Here is a 20,480-nt window from a genome sequence, read left to right on the forward strand (position 1 = left end):
AAATTAAGGTCTATATAATTATGGTTCATAATATTATTCCAACATCGATTCATATTAATTTTTTAAAGACACAAAAGCGATGTATTCGAGTATTACAAGTGATCTCTAAACTATCTAGTGAAGTTTTTATCTGTTCTCAAAACATGTCTCATCTTATTAACAGTGTTACTACATAATACTCCTAGCTGACAGCGTCCAATCAGATTGTTTGATTCTTGGAACTTCTGTACACACTTTTTGAATAGATCCACATATCTGACGTCAGTTGAGGTGGGGTCAAAGTTCACTCCGAGGTGCTTATCAAAGCCAAGTCTGTAGAGAAATAATTATGCACGATAAATTTAAATGGTTGCTTAGAAGCAGTATACATGATTATATCATGGTATCAACTATACGTATGCATGGTACAGATGAGTCAACAAACAACGTTTCCCCGAACACATGTATGAATACCAGTTTAAGGACTATATAGACTATTGTGAGATTGTGCTACATGTACTTTCAACTACCGTATATTCGCTCTTTGGTTCCAAAGCGCTCAGCAGATTTTTTTCGTGGGTTCTGCGTTTCAATGTCAGGAAACCACACCCACCAATAGCTTTGCATGTGAAATACCGGTGCGTGGGAGTTTATTCCAGTTTTAATTTTCGCGTTATAACTACTCTGCCCTCGAAAAACGCGAAATTTTGCACCCCACAAAAATTTCCCACTATACGGTATATAATAAAGCCACAGGAGTGCACTCCTGATTCTACACAGTACAGTAGACTCTCGCTATTCCGGCTCTCTAAGTACGGCCACCTCGATATAACGGCCCTTTGGCTTGGCACGGAATGCTAGCTATATGTTTACTGCACAAAACTCACCCTGAAGTACGGCCACTCGCTATTCCGTTTACTGGCCAGTGCTGGCTGCCCCAAACAAGGTTTTCAATGTAATTTTAGACGGCCGGATATGATGTTTTGGGTGTGGTTTAGCAATGGGTTAAATAGAGAACAGAATGATTCATTATCTTACATTATCATCGAGTCAAGAACCGCAAAAGTAGTCATTAGATTCGAGGTAAGGTCATTTTTAAGCCACGGCTATTTCCTGAGCTGCAGCCACCTCGCTATTCCGGCCAAGCTGCATGGTCCCAAGGGTGACCGGATTAACGAGAGTCTACTGTAGTTTTAACCAACCATTCTATTCATCCAATTACAAGCATGCACTATATGGTTTATTACACACGGCTGTCAGCAATAATCCTAATACAATGCAGGGCACAGTATTTATTGAACTGGGAGTACACACACTGACAGCATGTATACATGCATGTACAAACACGTACGTATAGACGTAGTATATCTTTCAGTTATACCTGATCATGTTAGCGTAGAGTGTGAGGAGTGCTTGTCTCAGGTACTGCATTGTGGGAGGTGTGAGGAGACCATTCTCCGGGAGTGTGAGGAGGGGGGTGCTCCGATGAGTGTTGTGGGACCTCTGGAACCGTTGGACCGAGGAGAGGGTGGAGTCAGAGTAGAGTCCGTCCAATCGATGGCTACTGCTCAGATAGTTGAGGCGTTGGAGGAACAGCTGCGCGTGTGTGTATGTGTGGGGGGGATTAGTTCAATGGCTACACAAGCATTAAATGTAACTGCTGTACATGTACAATAACATGCATGGGTCTCATTGTGCAGTACAATATTGGCTTAACTTAGACAGTATACGTAAAATGCTGCCTTATATACCATTGATCGGAGAGAGTACATATTTACACATAAATATAGGCATACACTATAGTCTGTACTGTACACCCACCCACACACTCACCTGTGCTTGTCTGATAATGGTTGTCATGGACTCCCTCACAGCATCATAGTCACCAGACACCATGTGATTCAGTAGAAAATTGCCCTCCAGAAATCGAACATTCTCCTCCGAGAAAAATTGAGCAGAAATCGTCAAAAAAGGATCCTCAGCTAGCGAGACAGATCGTTGACTGGATAAGCTAATTGTTGGACTCGTTCCAAATTCAATTTCTCCGTTCTCATTTTTCGATAATTCATTCCCTGCTGAATTTCCACTACCAGGGTGCAATGAAGCATGCACTACGTCAAGTGAAGCAGGTGGTTTCTGAGTGGAACTTTGCTTTTGAGACTTGTTGAGTTCAATCGAACTATCGAATAGTCCGTTTTGAATAGAATTATTCGGGTTACCGATGACAACGCTGTCCAGGGTGTGTGACTGATGAATCGATTCGTGAACTTCGACCTCAACAGTTTGTACATTTCGGCTATTTTGATGGGCTGGTGAATTTTCAACGGAAGGTAGAGAGGAGTATCCATCACGTCCTCCAGAAACAGTATACTTGGTCCTAGAGCTTGGATACTCTCTAGTAATCTCCCCGTTCGAGTCAGGATACTGTGAGCGCATATCTCGATGTCGATCATCACTCGTGGAGTGCCAAACATGATCGCGAGATTTGTCCTTTCGGCTTTTGAATTTTCGTCCAAACCATCCGGGAGTTTGCTGTTTCCCTCCAGCTTTGTGTTGCTTATCAGGTGAGCTAAATGGCAGCGTATGCAAGCTCACTTCAGACTCCATGCCTACTAGATATGGAGATGCATTATACGCTGTGCTCTCCGTGAAAGAAGCCGCTCTTCTGTCGTCGCTGTAACCAGAGCGATTGGTAGACAGGCTCAACCAAGATCCATCGGAATTTACTCGGGATCGATTTTTTCTAATGGCCATTGGCAAAGTTGTTGCGTTCGGTGTGGCCACGTATAGGAAGCCATTTTCAACTGACTGTGATAAAACCATACTAGGTGCGGGTGCGAGGCTAATGTCTTCTCGTTCTTTGCTGCCCAGTCGTATCAGTTGGAGTACGTGCATGAGTTGAGCTTGGTGTGCATCGTAGTCACCAGTGGGCAGTACCAGGAGGCTGTGGGGGTCTGTGTGTGTGAGGGGGTGGATGTGTGAGGGTCTGTGTGTGTGAGGGGGTGGATGTGTGTGGTGTGAGGGGTCTATGTGTGTATGTGTGGGGTCTCTATCTAAGCTTTCAAAAAATCGTTGAAATTGAATCCACAGAATTTGAGTTATGGCAGCTAAAAGAGTCGGCTCCCTGAACCATTAAACGAGGGGAGAAGGCGGAGTAGCTCAGACCACAAAAGTATCAGCACTGTCTACAGCACCCCTAACAATGTACTCACTCATGTCCGCTGTGTCAGCGATGACAGCCAGTCCCAGTGGAGTAGCGGAACAGGAGAGTCCGTTGAGGGATACTTCCCTCAGGGCATCAGTCAGGTACTCAGTGCATGGGACACTCGAGTAGTCCAGAGAAAACCTGAGAAAGTGTATGAAATGAGGTACTGTGTATACACGTATATATACCTATATAACTACATGTACATATATAATTAAGCTAAGTAGACAGCTAGTCTCGTTCCCAGGCCAATTTTTGAACTAAACTGAACATTCCTCACAGACAATTTGCCCTGAAAGCTAACAGCTATGCACACTGCTAAACACCACACAACACACCTGATGACAGAGACGATGGCCACATCAGTAGAATCTCCGGTGGCTATCAGAACTGCACTCACCAGTCTAGAGCAGTGTGTGAATGTACATGTAAATGAAGGTTACAATAATTGTACATGTACTGTACAGAATGCTGCATTTGATTAAAAGATCGAGGTATAAGATAATGACAAATACAGGTGCCACTAATATAATTATGCCTGTCGCACAAGCACTACAGTAGTTGATATAATTATACAGCATCAGAAAAATTTATATTTGTGTTATAATTATGGGAAAAATATTCAAATTCGTGTAATTAGAGTGGCGCTATAAATTATATACAGTACTGTCTTTCATACTCACTTTGATTTGTTGAGGGCCCAGTCTTTGACCACACCCACACGGTAACCTAGCAACTCGGCTCTGGCGTTGAGAACCTGAAAACTAGCTGAGGGATGAGCAGACAACTCTTGAAACTTGGAGCACTCACACACCACATAATCTGTTTCCCTGTGTAGTACGTGTTAGAAAAAGAATTCAACTACAAAATTTTTAATTATACCCGATTATAAACTTTCCCCCACCTAGCCCACACTTTTTTTGTCAAAGGCCTCAAAAATGTTAATATACCATCTAAAAGAGCTACCATAAAATCTTTGAAATTGGATCAACGGAATAAGTTATATGTACACTGTATGCATGGCCGTTCAAAACTCCACACACCCCACACACTCACACCCACACACACTCACACACCCCACACACACTCACACCCCACACACTCACACCCCACACCCACACCCACTCACACTCCAGTGATGTCCAGCTGCTGCGGCTCTAGACTCTCGATGAAGGTGACCGCTGCCTCTAGACAAGTGAGATAATAGCCAGCCTCGTCCAGAGCTAGCGTGGGGTTACCATACTCAACCATGAAATGGAGGTTGGTCGCCTGGAGAGAGGGAGGGGGAATAATTGTTGAGGACAGACAGACTGCATTACATGTAAGTACTGCATTAAGTACTGCATTAAGTACTGCATTAAGTACTGCATTAAGCACTGCATTAAGTACTGCATTAAGTACTGCATTAAGTACTGCATTAAGTACTGCATTAAGCACTGCATTAAGTACTGCATCGTTGTTCTATGGTACGTAGCTAGAATAAACAGAGATGCATGTACAGCATGTATAGGCTGTTAATGCACAAACCATGCAATCACCGTACACTATGACTTGACTGTATGAGGTGGCTGAGGTGGTTTCATTGTCTTGAGTATTATATACAATGTGCTGGTTGTCTAGCATCGTGATTCTATGGCATCTAAACTTAGTTTAATAGGCTTTTAAAATTGACAAACAGTGATTATTCTTACGTCAACATCACAGCTATATACAATGCACATGTAACATTAGTCCAATGATTACTGCACAACTGTTTCCCAACTGTATAAATACAACATTAAAAGAGCCATTCTCAACATAACTTTTAGTGAGACTACTTATATACCCACAGCTGGCAATATGCGTGTACGTACACTCACCAGGTCCTTGACCTTTGCCCTGAGTATGACGTAGACCCACAGGTCCAGGAAGCTGTCTCCATCAATAGAGGACTCACCCATTGCCCCCAGGCGCTCGTATAGAGCCTTAGCAGCGGCCACCACTGCGTACATCTTGTCAGTGGGTGTGGGGGAGAAATAGGAGGCCCTGTGTGGTGTGTGTGTGGTGTGTGTTGTGTGGAGTGTACGTGTGGGGGGGTGTGGGAAGAGGTACGTAATGAAATGCTTAGTGCAAGGACGAGTGGAATGGATACAGGTATGTTATAAGAGAGTAGCTTGAATACATACACTAGCTGTAAGGACAGTTCAATTATTGTGAACTACGTACGCATGTGCAGCATTGAAGTAATACTATGTACTCATAATCATGACTGTATGTTACAATTTCGTCGATGCTGCATTTCCTATCAAACACAAGCCAATCAGATACTTCTCTTTGATGGCATGTATCTCCCTCACCTCAGTTGTGTGATGGACTCAAAGAATGGGATTAATTCGTTGCTATGCAATTTTGCGTTGATCTTTAGTTGACTCAGCGTAACCGTTGAATATCGATCACACTGTTTCTCTATGATAGCGTCTCTTTCTCCCGCGGTAACGTGGCGTATGACAGCAGGGAGGATCTGGGGCATCAGGTGACGCTCGACTGTGCTCTGATTGGTCGATTGAGAGAAGGAAAAAATTTACACAAGTAATAATGTGATTACGCATACAACATAATATTACAGACAAGCACACTATTGTATGAAATGTACGGCTCTAAATATGGTAGTTCTTTTGTTGTAATATTAAAATGTCTCTTACCCTGGAACTTTTAAATAAGTTGCCCCAGAGTTGGAAATATAGTACTACTACGAATATTGAAGAAACCCACACCACACTCTCACACTCTCACACACCCACCCCACACTCACACACAGCCACCCCACACCCACCCCACACTTTCACACACCCACCCCACACTCTCACACACCCACCCACCCCACACTCTCACACACCCACCCCACACTCTCACACACCCACTCACAAAGACGAGGGCGTGAGGCAGCTGCTCTCCCTGCACCTCCCGTTGCTTCTCCACTATATAGCTACAGAGGACCGCCATAAACTGTTGGTAGGACTGAGGGTGGGCTCCAATCACTGGAGGAGGTCGGAGATCAGAGGTCAGAGGTTAATAATTACTGCGTTTATACTTTGATTTTGATTTTACAATTACTGTAGCAATGTTATTAAATACTACATACTCTCATTTTCAATTAATTGTGGACAACATTAATTCTCCCATGCACAGTACACATGCAACACTATTGGTTACCGGTATCAGTGGGTGTGTCTATATTGGATAGACACACCCTCACATACTCCTGTATCTTCTGAGCCTCTAGTGTCGTCTTGTCCCCCCGAGGATTGAGCAGCTCCTGAAGGTAGGTGGCCGTCCTGTCTTGGAGAGGAATCTGGAACGAGAACCGGGACATGAGCGATTGGATACGTTCCACGCTGCTCTTCAGGAACAGACCGCCTGTGTGTGTGTGTGTGTGTGTGGATGTGCAAAACTTGTGAGGGTCATAACTAGACTTTGGTTGATCGGATTTCAATGATATTATGATTTTCTGGAAGCTTAAAGTGAGCTTAATCAAATGGTGCGTTAAAATTGAAGTTCATTTTTGAGGCCATTTTTGATAAAAAAGCGTGGGCTATAAGGTGGGGGAAAAGTTCAAAATTGGGTTCGATGAAAAATTGTGAGCTGAACATACCATCTGGATCAGTTTTTTCTGAGCTTTCAGAAAATCCGAAAATTATTGAAATTGGATCGCCAAAACTAAAGTTACAGCCATTCCAATATAGGAGCTATACAGTAGAGTATACAGTAGAGCTATAGTATACGCATGTGTGTGAACACATTATAACTGTCAGTGTGTGTACGGATGTGTGCATGTGTGTGAACAAATAATACAGTGTAGTGTGTGTGTCCCTCACCTGCAAGGTCAGAGTCCTCTCCTCCTACTTTGCTCTTTTTGACTTTCTGAGCTGCCGATTTCTTCTGTTTCAACTCAAACTTGAGCCTCTCGATATCGTACAGCTGTGCGTTTAGCTCCAATAGTCGCTGATTAGATCCGACCCATTCATCGTAACGTTGGTAACCTAACTCGGGAGGGGTGGGCAGTTTAGGGGCTTCGTGATAAAGAGTGTTCAGTTTAGAAATTATATCTCGTAGAAAACCTAATCGCAATTCGACCGATTCAATTAGGATACTTGTAGCCGTGGAAATTAACGAGTTAACATCAGAATGATATCCTTCCGTTTGCTCAACGAGTGTTTGCTGAGATTTCGATTTTTCCGTCTTGGGTTCCTTTAATTGAGATGTTCTCTCCACTTGTACACTCGCCTCGATGGTCCTAACAACAGGAGCACCCCCCCTTCTCGATGGAGACGCTACGGTGTGCCGTGACGGACGTGACGAAGCGGTTTTATTCTCGTCCAAAATGACAAAGCCTCGGTTATTAACGCTCTCTCGTTTCTGTATCAGCTGTTCGTGTTTTGCCTCTAGGCGTAGCAACTGTGCCTTGTAGAGTTGTGTAGTCTTCTTGAGAGATGGTGTGCTAGTCCTCACGCCACTCTTGTTGGTGAGGGGGATGGACGCCATTATACACGATATCTGACTGATGATCCCTAGCCCTTGATAGTGTGGCAAATGAAGAGGCTGGGTACGAGACTATTTATATTATCCCTTGATCCTTGCTAGCTTGATTGTCTTGTCCTAGATCCTGCTGCTAGACTTCGATTAATAAAATCTCTTGACCGTACCCTGCTATAATATAGCTTGATTGTTGATTCGTTCCTGCTCCGGCTGCTGCTAAAGACTTCGAAATGTCTAGATAAACACAGTGCAGTGAGAGCTTGTATGTAGTTTCTGTATGGTGACCTTTGAGATCTAAATAGACTGATGTACTTTCAGTATGTACAATGTTGCTAATAAGGCTTCCTTTTCTTTTCAATATTGCTTTGGACTCGAAGGCTTGTTTTTCGTTTTATTAGAATGTAAACAAACATAATTAATTAAAGGATGATGGCTGTCTCAAGTTGTGCAGTGTTTCTTACGTTGTTGGCCATTTGTGGTTCAGGTTAGTCGTGTCTGCAGCTGTGCATGTTGTGCGGGACACGTACACACTGTAGCCTAGTGTAGGCCTGGTGACTTGTGAGCACAAGCTGTTTTGGTGGTGTGACTGTGTGAATGATGTTTGATAGTTGTCGTTGCATTCAATTATGTACATGTTTACAAGTATGTATCTGTGAGAATCGTGTTTCCTATATTCGCACTAATTTAGACGCATCCAATATTCCGTTTTAATCGCAGCATCACACACACACACACACACACACACGCACAGTGTCATCGGCTATTAGCCCAGTCCGACTCTCCCTGATACGAGATGGGAGTGGCTTTCTTGCCTTTGCAATAGATGACAAGTACAACCTCTACTACTACACTTCTCCTGATGGGGACAACTGGACCAAGGGGTGAGTCGGGTAGAGGAAGATTGTTGTTTCAGAGAATGTTACTTTTAGTTAGAAGGGTTGCTTTGCAGATAAATAAATGTTATTTTAGTGTGTGTATGTGATGTCTTTCGTAGTCTATACCAACCACCACCAACATGCATCCTGGCCTGCACACACACATGCAGATGTTCTTTGTATAGATAGTTCATGGTCTGGCTAAATTTCTTGTATGCAAAAATGCGCATATGCATGGATGGCCCTATTAATTAATTGGCTCGTTTGTACATTGTTGTTGTTGTGGTAGTGCATCAAAGACAATGCTTTATCTGATCAAGCTCTGTGTATGTACGCTAACAATTGACCACCCCCTCACATGCACAGCACCAAACAGATGAACTCCATCACTATTGCCTCCAACCCGGTGGCTGTCTCAATGTACGATCCCCTCCAGAAAGCATATGCCACGTTCGTATTTGCCCAAGGCTCCAACGGACAAGTGTACTCTTACAGAAAGTCTACCTCCTCACTCGAGTTTAAAGAGCAGCCATTGTCTACAAACCTACCCTCGTCCAAGTTCACCACAGATGTGCATCATATCGATGCTCTCAAGGCTATTTCTCGTGACAACCTAACATATGTATTTGTGAGATCTCAGACAAACGAATCGCAATTATTTTGGAACATTTACAACTCGAGTTTAATTCCGGCCAATCAGAAGTGGACGCAGATTGGAGGTGGCGGATATTTGACCTTTGACCCTTATGTGACTCTGAACACATTTCTGGGACGTTTTGAAGTGTTTGCAACTTTAGACGACGCCCACACACACCATATATGGCAAACTGGAAAAACGAGTTTCAGCAATTCTTGGACAAAATTGGGCGGTCCTTTTTCTCCGAAATTCAACTCTGCACCAGTCGCACATCAAATGAGCCATAGTGACTTCAATGGCGTCCTAAATCTCTTTGTTCGCGGTGAAGACAACGAGATGCATCAGATATATCAGACAACTTGCGATCGAGTCAGCAATCCGTGGGGTCCTTGTACCTGGGGCCTGTTCCATGGTCTTGGTGGAGAGCCGCCCTCGAATAAAGATGTCGATAATCCCTTCTCTGTCACACACAATATTCATCTAGGAGTGGAGGTGAGTGGGCGGGGCTGGGGAAATGCTTTTTGAGGCCTTCATCTAGTGATTATTCTGAAGCAATATAAATATGTTGAGAAGAGCTTTTATTGTAATGACGATCAATATTATTATGCATGTCTGCAGTTTCAACTACTGTAGGTAGAAAATTAAGTGAAGAAAATGGTCGTGATGTCATCCTGATTATCAATTAGCATTTTCTTATGAACTTGTGTATTCTTTGATTCCCTGACAGGTGTTTGTGGTTGGTTCCAAGGATGGACAGCTGTACCATATCTGGCAGTCAGAGAGGGATGGCAGCTGGAGTGACTGGGAGGCCCTGGGCCATCTACCCTCAGGGCAGCTCGTCAGTCAACCCACCCTCGCCATCGATGAAAATGGATGGTGGCAGGCATACGCAGTGAGTATGCATTATCAGTACATGTATGTGCAGTGGGTCAAATGCATATAAATGGGCTTAACTCAAGTTTCGCTGATACAATTTCAATGATTTTCTGATTTTCAAAAAAAACGCTATCAGATGGTGTGTTTAGTTCACATTTTGATCAGACCTGATTTTGTACTTTTCCCCCACCTATAGCTCACGCTTTTTTGTCAAATTTGGCCTCGAAAATGACCTTCAATTTTAATACGCCATCTGAAAGAGCTCACTTTGAGCTACCAAAAAATCATTAAATCATTGAAATCTGATCAGCAGAACAAAAGTTATGGCCGTTCAAACCCCCTAGCTGTCATCATCTTAGTTGCCCACTATAATAATTTAAGGCCTCTCCCTTCCCTTCCTCCAGTTTTCCAAGTACCCTGACACGATTGGCCGCTACAAGCAGTCACCACTATCCTTCAGTCTCAGTCCTGCAGTGGTGGAGTTTGGACGCAACGTCACTGTCAGCTGGGCCATCCCAGTGGACGAGGCCACGCACAAGGACTGGATAGGTGGGTACAATTATCACAATTATCTTATGTATATAGTGTAATCCCTTTGTAATGGACACTTTTCTTCAGACCAAAGATAGGTTAGGTTTATTGTTTAATTTACTATTCCATAGTCATTATGAGTATTTGTTGCATTTGAGTGGGCAGATGACGTAGGCCCGAGGGCCGCAGGCCTCGAGGGCAAACGTCACTATTGAGCCAATATATCCCATGTGTCACAACTATTACTTGATTTGAAACATTGTGTGATCTCTCATTTTGTTATTACATGTATAAATATCAATTTGCAGGAGTGTACCCTAAGGGGGCTGCTGGCCGTGAGTACATTGACTTTGCCTATGTGGGGGGCACCCAGAACCCCCTCAAAGATCCCGTACCCAAGGGGGCCATTAACTTCACAGCCATCCTGCCCAACGGTGCCTATGAATACAAGTACATGTAAGTTACTGTGTGGTTAGAGAAAAAATAGGATTCTAGTTGCTCTTGGCAATAACTTGGTGTGTTGGGTCACCTTATATATAGGCAGTGTACTTGCCTTCCAAATGGTTGCAATTTTCGTGGTATAATAATTGATTAATTAATATAGAGCCTGTTTTTAAAGGCAATAGCTTTTTGTGTTATGTTACATTCGTTAATGTTTGCACAGTCGTATAGCACTCTAGCTCCAAATACTTATGGCCTAGCTTGTATAGTAACCCCCCCCCCCCCACTCTCCAGGGTGAATAAAGAGTACGTAGCTGTACTGGAATCCCTGGCCACAGTTGACCACGGCACCACGGACCTGGAGTGGGAGCAGGTATACAAGGGCATTGCTCGAGGGCTCGGAGGTATCAATGAGAATATCACTGAGTGTGTGGAGGACGGGAACAGGACTGTTGAGACTTTTAGAGACGCTTTCGTGGCCTTCGAGGACAGACACATCTTTGAAGGTGAGTGGTTTTACTGATTTCACTGTATTGTGTGCATTTTGTGTTTGTATTAGCAGGCAATAGTACAATTAACTGAATTTTACACACACACAATGACATCTATTGAAAATGATGCGGATAGTATAATGAGGAGTGCATGATATCATGCACTCCTGGTATAATAATAGTGTGCTTGGTTAATGAAAGCACAGCAGGTGCTGATGCCTCGGTGAAGATGCCAAAGCTACATAACATAAAGCTACTGATAATTTTGCTGCATGCAAAAATTCACAGAGTGGGTAATGATCGACCATTATTATTGTTAAAAACGATCTATGCCAAAAGTTCAAGTCTAAAATTAATGGCTGCATTAGCAGAGCCTTGCAGCTCTCTTCTCACTCTTGCAGCTACCAATAGCTAGCGTTTTAGTGCAGAGCTAACTACTAAGTAGAGTAGCAACACTCGGTAAACAAGTTTGGCTACGTGCTCTTCTGAAAAGGCTGCAATGGCTTTCCAAGTAAGCAAAACTAGGTATAACTCGAGAACAAAGCATTATTTTGCAAATCTACGAATTAAAATCCAAGTAAACATGACTAGAAGCCTATAGAAACTCTTACTTGCACTTGATTCATCCTTGAGCAGCTGTAGCAGTCTACACACACAGACAGACAGACACACACACAGACACACAAACACACTACCGTATACCTCGCTTGTGCATGCGCACCGAGGCATAATTATAAACATTGTTGTACTCATTACAACTTTAAAACTTGCTACCAATTGTATCTCCTCCCTAAGCATAACGTCACTCCCCACACACACCATGCACACACACACACACACACAGGGCTCCACTTGTTTTCTCAGGGCCTGTCTGACGTGCGTGATGCTCTGGTACAGTGTGATGAGACTGTTGTTGTGGAGGACCTCTCAAAGTTCATCACTGCCCTCATCTCATGCACTGAAGGTAACCAGGCAATGCTGTGCGGGAATTGTATAGGCTGTAAAAATTGACTTGTTGCTACTGGAGCCATAAGAATTCAATTGAAAGAAACTACATGTACTTGAAAAGTGATATGATGTGCCATTTTCGAAGTACAATGTAGTGGCTATTTCAATTTTCATTGTCAAATCATCACACAAACTAATTTGTCTCTTTAACGTTGGCCTAGTTATAGTACCCCAACCACTACTGACCAGTATCTACATATCTGGTACCAGATAGCTTTACCTCTCTTTTAATAGATGTACGTACATACGCTGACCCCTCCTCTCTCCCCCTCGCCCCTCGTAGGTAACTGTACCAGCTTCCTGATTGATCTTGCTGTGGAGCTCCTCATTCTGTACGAGCACGAGTACGAGATCTATGGTGATATCCAGGCAGCTACCAACTGCTTCAAGATCGACGCTTACCAACAAGGTGACAAATGGCAACGAGTACACTTTATTTATAAATTAGTCCCGTTGAGCTTACCAACAGCTACGCAGGTATATACATGTGTTTGTGTAGTGTACATTGTACATATCTCCTTCGCTTTAACCAAATGTTAATGCTATAATTAAACCCACTAGGCCCCCAAATAAATGTTATAGGGCTGGTACTAGCTACTCTGCATGTTAATCTCTTGCAAGCTATAGCTAGCTAGTGTTTCAGCATGTCAAAAGTTATGTTGCATGCCCGTGTGTTCATTCGCATCAGTACCTGCTATATTACATATGGGAATAATTATTTTATATCCTCGTTGTGTTTCTCTGCAGGTGGTTTCTGTATTGGCCGGGTGACCAACGCCTGCCTCACTAGGATGTAACCACACCTACTGACTGTATACCTAGAACAGGTACACTGCACATACAACTGCTTGTTGCTTTAATTTATTCTTATTATATTAAACATTTTTGTGACATTAGTTTTAATCATGGATGTTTTGTGGTTGCTTATTACGCTGTTGCTGAATCAATAATTTTCCCCATTCAGATACACAATACACTGAGCTGAATTGTGAACCCGTATTATTATGCCTCGGTCCGCATGCGCAAGCGAGGTATACAGTAGTGTGTTTGTGTGTCTGTGTAGACTGCTACAGCTGCTCAAGGATAAATCAAGTGCAAGTAAGAGTTTCTATAGGCTTCTAGTCATGTTTACTTGGATTTTAATTCGTGGATTTGCAAAATAATGCTTCGTTCTCGAGTTATGCTTAGTTTTGCTTACTTGAAATGCCATTGCAGCCTTTTCAGAAGAGCACGTAGCCAAAATTGTTTACCGAATGTTGCTACTCTACTTAGTAGTTAGCTCTGCACTAGAACGCTAGCTATTGGTAGCTGCAAGAGTGAGAAGAGAGCTGCAAGGCTCTGCAGACGGCAGCCATTAATTTTAGACTTAAACTTTTGGCATCGATCGTTTTTAACAACAATCATGGTCGATCATTACCAACTCTTTGAGTTTGCATGCATGATTAAAAGCAGTTTTATGTTATGTAGCTTTAGCATCTCCACCGAGGCATCAGCACCTGCGGTGCTTTAATTATAAATTAATATCTGGTCATGCACACTATGTGATCAAAGGTCACCCATCCATACATGTAGTGTCATGTGCATGCTATGCTCGTCAATGAAATTGAGTGGTAGCTACGTAGTTTCTTAACCAGTTCTAGAATCACTATTAATGATATTCATAGCACCACTAGCGTGTGGTACGCCCACATAATGACATTCATGGTTGTTGTGGTTTGTTGGGCTCCTCCCACGAGCCTTTGATGGGGACGAGCCTTTTCCACGAGCCTTTTCCTCTGCTGTACTGTACCTGTGTGCCCTAACCCCCCCCCCCAGTAGTTAATTATATTCATAGCACCACACTCGTGCGGTACGCCCACGTAATGACATTCATGGTTGTTGTGGTTTGTTGGGCTCCTCCCACGAGCCTTTTCCTCTGCTGTACTGTACCTATGTGCCCTAACCCCCCCCCCCCCAGTAGTTAATGATATTCATAGCACCACTAGCGTGTGGTACACCCACGTAATGACATTCATGGTTGTTGTGGTTTGTTGGGCTCCTCCCACGAGCCTTTGATGTGGACGAGCCTTTTCCTCTGCTGTACTGTACCTATGTGCCCTAACCCCCCCCCCCCAGTAGTTAATGATATTCATAGCACCACTAGCGTGTGGTACGCCCACGTAATGACATTCATGGTTGTTGTGGTTTGTTGGGCTCCTCCCACGAGCCTTTGATGGGGACGAGCCTTTTCCTCTGCTGTACTGTACCTATGTGCCCTAACCCCCTCCCCCCCAGTAGTTAATGATATTCATAGCACCACTAGCGTGCGGTACGCCCACGTAATGACATTCATGGTTGTTGTGGTTTGTTGGGCTCCTCCCACGAGCCTTTGATGGGGACGAGCCTTTTCCTCTGCTGTACTGTACCTATGTGCCCTAACCCCCTCCCCCCCAGTAGTTAATGATATTCATAGCACCACTAGCGTGCGGTACGCCCACGTAATGACATTCATGGTTGTTGTGGTTTGTTGGGCTCCTCCCACGAGCCTTTGATGTGGACGAGCCTTTTCCTCTGCTGTACTGTACCTATGTGCCCTAACCCCCCCCCCCCCCAGTAGTTAATGATATTCATAGCACCACTAGCGTGTGGTACGCCCACATAATGACATTCATGGTTGTTGTGGTTTGTTGGGCTCCTCCCACGAGCCTTTGATGGGGACGAGCCTTTTCCTCTGCTGTACTGTACCTATGTGCCCTAACCCCCCCCCCCCCAGTAGTTAATGATATTCATAGCACCACTAGCGTGTGGTACGCCCACGTAATGACATTCATGGTTGTTGTGGTTTGTTGGGCTCCTCCCACGAGCCTTTGATGTGGACGAGCCTTTTCCTCTGCTGTACTGTACCTATGTGCCCTAACCCCCCCCCCCCCAGTAGTTAATGATATTCATAGCACCACTAGCGTGCGGTACGCCCACATAATGACATTCATGGTTGTTGTGGTTTGTTGGGCTCCTCCCACGAGCCTTTGATGTGGACGAGCCTTTTCCTCTGCTGTACTGTACCTATGTGCCCTAAACCCCCCCCCCCCAGTAGTTAATGATATTCATAGCACCACTAGCGTGCGGTACGCCCACATAATGACATTCATGGTTGTTGTGGTTTGTTGGGATCCTCCCACGAGCCTTTGATGTGGACGAGCCTTTTCCTCTGCTGTACTGTACCTATGCGCCCTAACCCCCCCCAGTAGTTAATGATATTCATAGCACCACTAGCGTGTGGTACGCCCACATAATGACATTCATAGCCTGTCCCCCACCTGCACTGGCGAGCACTCTTGTGGTACTCTAATGATATTCATGCTTTGTTTCCGTGCAGATGCTGCAGTGGAGGATGATGACGAAATGGTCGATGGCATGGCTCCGACTCCCAAACGGAGGAAGCTGGCGAGGGACAATGGACTCCAAAAAGCTAAGTCCACAGGAAGATACCCCGTCTTTGGCGGTGTGGTCGGTCCTGTCGATCAACTTGATCCGTCTGTAACTCCATGCCTAGATTTTGTTAAGTTACTTTGGCCCGATAGTTTGTGTGAGTACATAGCCGAACAGACCAACCTGTACGCTAGGCAGTGTGGTGCTAAGGGTTGGTCAGCTACAAACAGTGCCGAATTGTGGGTGTTTTTGGGGATTGTACTAGAGATGGGCATTCATAGGCTCCCTGAAATTACGGACTACTGGTCCAAGGATCCCCTTTTAGGTGTACAATGTGTGAGCAATGTAATGTCGCTCAAAAGGTTCCAAAGTTTATGGCGGTATCTGCACTGTGAGGACAATACGTCCATCACTGATGCACGTAAGGTAACTAGCAAGCTAAAAACTGTTTTAGAGACTCTTAAAGCCAACTACTTCATGAGGTATAATCCCAGTCAGGAGCTTTCCGTTGATGAGATGATGATAAAGTACAAGGGTCGTAAAAGCGGGAAAATTCATATGCCCAAGAAGCCTGTTAAACTGGGGTTCAAGGTATGGTGCTGCTCATGTTCATGCTGTGGGTATCTCTGTGTGTTTGATGTATACAGTGGTAAGCTCACCGATTCCTCTGGGAAAAAGATAGCTGTGAAAGGGCTTGTGAAAAATGTAGTCCATCGTTTACTCACTCCTTTTTATGGTCATCAGCATGTTGTGTACATGGACAACTTTTACACGTCCGGTCCATTGATAGAAGAGTTGGCTAAGCAAAATGTGTTTACTGTCGGCACAATTTTGAAGAATGCTGCTGGTTTCCCAGCAAGTCTTAAGGATGTGGTACTCGACAAAGGTGACTATACGTCCATGACTGTTGGTGATATTTCTTACTCTATGTTTAACGACCGTAGAGTTGTGTCCTTTGCAACAAATGTGTTCCCTGACCATATGCCCCACACTGTAATGCGAATGCACAAAGACGGTACCCTACGCTCTCAGAGTGTCCCCCCCTGTCTCCCTGCATATAACATGTACATGGGAGGAGTTGACAATACAGGGCGTATGAGGAAAACCTATGGGTACGATAGAAAGTGTCGGCGGTATTGGTTCAGGATTTTCTTTCAATTCCTTGACGTTAGTGTGAATAATGCATACATTCTATACAGGCACAACTGTGTCAGGGTGGGTTCAAAGGCCATGCCTTTGAAAGGGTTTCGATTGGAACTAATTCATAGTCTATTGGGTGTGCCACGTACTCGTAGCAGTGCCTCAGGTCTGGCCAGTCTAAATATCGTTTTCCCCCCATCACAGGGCGCACGTGTGAGTGCAAATAGTGTCGGAGTGTCTCGTGGGCGCTGTCAAGTGTGTGTTCGGGAGAAGATCCCTAGCAGAGAGCAGCAACACACTGCAATGGCATGTCCCCACTGTCGCATAAGAATATGCAAAGGACACTCTGTTATCGGACACACATGTGCTAGCTAATGTGCTGTGTGACTGATTTTTGTTAGATGGTACTCTCCTGGTCTAAATTGGCCTTGGAGAGGGGAGGAAAGGGGTATTATTTCAATGATTAATAAAATTGTGATAAAGAATTCAGTTGTATATGAGAGGCCCTAACCCACTCTGTTGTAAATTCTGTTGTAATTATCTCTTTCCTTGGCAATCTGTTGTAGAAATTACAACAATGGGTAAGGAATCGTTATGATGAATTAGATGAAGTTGTATGTGAGCTCCTCCCTGACAAACAAACTGTAGTCTAGGTAACCGCCTTATCAGTCAAGTAGGCTAAAAATCTGTGTCCTTTGATGTAAGCTTTGATGTCTCTTTGTGCATATGTAGTTATAAAAAAAAAAAAAAAAAAAAAAGAAACCTTTGACTAGCTAGGAAGAGTAGCAGCAGTAGGCAGCAGTAGTAGTAGCAGTGCAAGCAGGACTAGACTAGATTAAAAAGTTGGTGGAAAGAATAACTGACCGTTTGGACGTCACCTGGCTGCCAGACTTTCATCTGGACTCTTCCCCCTGAGTAGCTGGCCTTTCTCTAAGCCACAAAACTGAGCAAGAAGCTGAAGAAGCAGCTAGACAGAGACATGTACCTAGCCTTGAGAATTGGGAGGCGTGGCTCAACTAGTTAGCCCAGCCCAGAGGAATTGTTACCGTGGGTACTGAACAACCGTAGAAGTAGGGCTACCCCTGGCTTTACTGAATTAACTAGCTGTGTCTGCTGTCTAGTTGGACCAGATTTAGCTAGATAATGGGGTAGAGAATAGTTGAGCGGTGCTGTGTGTAGCTTGAACTGTACTGGCTGGCAAGAATCTAGTAAGCACCCTATGCACTGATAACTCGTCAGAATGGAGGGTATGTTCTAGGGATCTGGACAGCTGTACATCCAAAGGAGCCAGGGAGTGCCAATCATCTTCTCCCAGTCTCTGACACGCTAAACAAAAGGAGCTAGAACTGGGAGTCCCAGCTAGAATTGCTAGCCGGATCTAGACTAATAGAATGACTTGGAGGCGTGGTGAGGCCGGATCCACACTAATTGATCGACCTAAAGACGCTCCTGTTCCAGATTTCACGAATGGCAAGGAAAGGGTTAAGCGAGGCGCGGATGTTTATCGAGGTCATATGTGAAGTACATTGAAATCTACTTCCGTTTCCAATCCCTCTCTCCTACATCTATGCTTTTTCTTACTGTACGCCCATTTCTTTCTTTGCTGCCTCACTATGTCTTTCTTATGTTTATGGATGAACAGTGACAAGAGCAAGAAAAAGTAAGGCCTGGGAACCAGGCTACTAAATACTAGCCAAATCGTACGAGTTCATTGTACGTAAAAGTCTGCTGCTGGTACCTCAAAATGGCTGACATTCCAATGACATCATTATTAATTACATCACTGCAATGGGTCTATAGGGGGTATATTTCGAGGGTATAAATTTTCGCGGATGGACCATTACAAAGGATTTCGTGGATTTTATTTTCGTGGTCTGAGCTCCAGCCTTTTGGCGCATGCGCACATCAACATGCAGCTGTACCTCCACACCGTTAACCTCGAATCCATAATACTGAACACGCCTACTATTCATAAATTTTCGCGGTACAGGCTCAATCCGCGAAAACCGCGAACATTTATACCCTAATAGCCTCGATCCCAGGCCGAGTTTTCGCTTTTATAACGGTTAGGCGAACAACTAGGCCTCCTGGTACTAGTTGTCTGCGCATGTATGTCCATGCAGCCATCAGCTGAGTCACTCGCGTATCAATGATCAGACAGAAATGAGGTCAAAGGTCAAATGTTATTGGCATCCCACGCAATGGGATCAAAGGTCAAATGTTTTTAGTGGGCGTGTACGTGGATGCCCAGGGGGTTCGCATGGTTAACACTGGATAATAGTAGCGAGCTCTTTTATCTATGGGTGCACTGAGCTAGCTCCGCAGAGATCTAGATCTATATTCTATAGCTAGCTGGCCGGCCATGAGCAAGAGAAGGATAAGTGTGAAGCCTAAGTCTCAATCTATCTCCTACTTTGAAGTATCTCCTTCAAAACGTCGTGCTGTGCATAAAAAGTCTCTCTCTTTGTCTGCTGTGCCAGAATCCTCTTCTGTTAATTCTTCCAGCAGTACTAGGTTCCTCTCCAGTGATAAAAATGAAGCTGAAGAAGTAGATGTACATGGAGCGAGCAGGCCTACTGATGTTATCAGTGGCGACTCTCCAGATGTATTAATCAGTAGTGAGTGGCATGATCATGATCCAGAGAGCTCGGGGCAGGATGACATCACTTTTCCAGACACGGTGAGCTCAAGTGCTTATGAGAAGCGACAGCAGAAGGCTGCTGACAACTGGGCTGAAGTGCGTGTCCAGTTGCTACGTGCCAGTGTAGAAACCGGAATTCCTTCCCCTTGTTCTGTGTGTGCCGAGTGTGAAGAACCCGCTGTTGCAATTTGCCGGGATTGTGGACCACAGGCATACTACTGTGCCAACCATGTGGACTCAGTACACTCTCTGACAAATATTTTTCATCGACCTTTTCTCTGGAAAGTATGCACTAATCAAACATACTGCTGTACATTTGTGATTATTTAATGCATGCGATCTGATTTTACAGAATGGAATGCTTCACCCATACTATTTCAAGCAGTCGAGAACCTTTCCAGCACTTCATTGTTGCTGTACAACTTACATAAAAGAAGTTGTTTGTCTTGATCCTAAAGGTATTTGTTTAACTACACTGATATAGCCTGTGTCTAAGAATCCAATGACTTACAGGTTTCCAGCATTGTGTGTGCGTAACCTTCTGCAAGTGTGAGCCTGAGGCTGTTACTCTTGTGCGGCATAACATGTGGCCAGCGACACCAGCAACTCCCACCCTAGCATTTCATCAGGATCTGCTACTATGGATGGAGTCACTTTTGCTGGAAGGGTGTATTGGTGTCGATGCTTTTTGTCGTTCTCTTGAATATAAAATTGGAAGAGATACATGTATCAG

The 20,480-nt window shown here is 44.2% G+C and overlaps 3 protein-coding genes and 1 long non-coding RNA gene across 4 annotated transcripts; 3 read left to right on the plus strand and 1 right to left on the minus strand.

Annotated features, from left to right (window-relative positions):
- Positions 1-32: 32 nt before the first annotated feature.
- Positions 33-8,048, minus strand: LOC135345425 (uncharacterized). The gene is made up of 12 exons (XM_064542848.1): positions 7,039-8,048; positions 6,377-6,580; positions 6,089-6,201; positions 5,521-5,714; positions 5,044-5,209; positions 4,314-4,453; positions 3,868-4,014; positions 3,523-3,588; positions 3,192-3,325; positions 1,813-2,933; positions 1,361-1,575; positions 33-312 (listed from the first exon to the last, which is right to left on the minus strand). The coding sequence occupies exons 1-12, from the start codon at positions 7,703-7,705 to the stop codon at positions 111-113; spliced, it is 3,369 nt and encodes a 1,122-aa protein (XP_064398918.1). The 5' UTR covers positions 7,706-8,048; the 3' UTR covers positions 33-110.
- Positions 8,022-13,517, plus strand: LOC135345426 (uncharacterized). The gene is made up of 10 exons (XM_064542849.1): positions 8,022-8,183; positions 8,451-8,580; positions 8,941-9,703; positions 9,939-10,103; positions 10,492-10,636; positions 10,927-11,074; positions 11,354-11,565; positions 12,395-12,514; positions 12,842-12,967; positions 13,306-13,517. The coding sequence occupies exons 1-10, from the start codon at positions 8,126-8,128 to the stop codon at positions 13,353-13,355; spliced, it is 1,917 nt and encodes a 638-aa protein (XP_064398919.1). The 5' UTR covers positions 8,022-8,125; the 3' UTR covers positions 13,356-13,517.
- Positions 13,518-15,879: 2,362 nt separating this feature from the next.
- LOC135345526 (piggyBac transposable element-derived protein 4-like) lies at positions 15,880-17,868 on the plus strand. The gene has a single exon (XM_064542941.1). The coding sequence runs from the start codon at positions 15,886-15,888 to the stop codon at positions 17,479-17,481; it is 1,596 nt and encodes a 531-aa protein (XP_064399011.1). The 5' UTR covers positions 15,880-15,885; the 3' UTR covers positions 17,482-17,868.
- Positions 17,869-19,439: 1,571 nt separating this feature from the next.
- LOC135345660 (uncharacterized) lies at positions 19,440-20,447 on the plus strand. The gene is made up of 4 exons (XR_010397783.1): positions 19,440-19,724; positions 19,782-20,032; positions 20,100-20,205; positions 20,261-20,447. It is a non-coding gene; the product is annotated as an uncharacterized LOC135345660 (long non-coding RNA).
- Positions 20,448-20,480: the final 33 nt, after the last annotated feature.

Source organism: Halichondria panicea, chromosome 12, assembly GCF_963675165.1.
Source record: "Halichondria panicea chromosome 12, odHalPani1.1, whole genome shotgun sequence".
NCBI classification, from domain to species: Eukaryota; Metazoa; Porifera; class Demospongiae; order Suberitida; family Halichondriidae; genus Halichondria; species Halichondria panicea.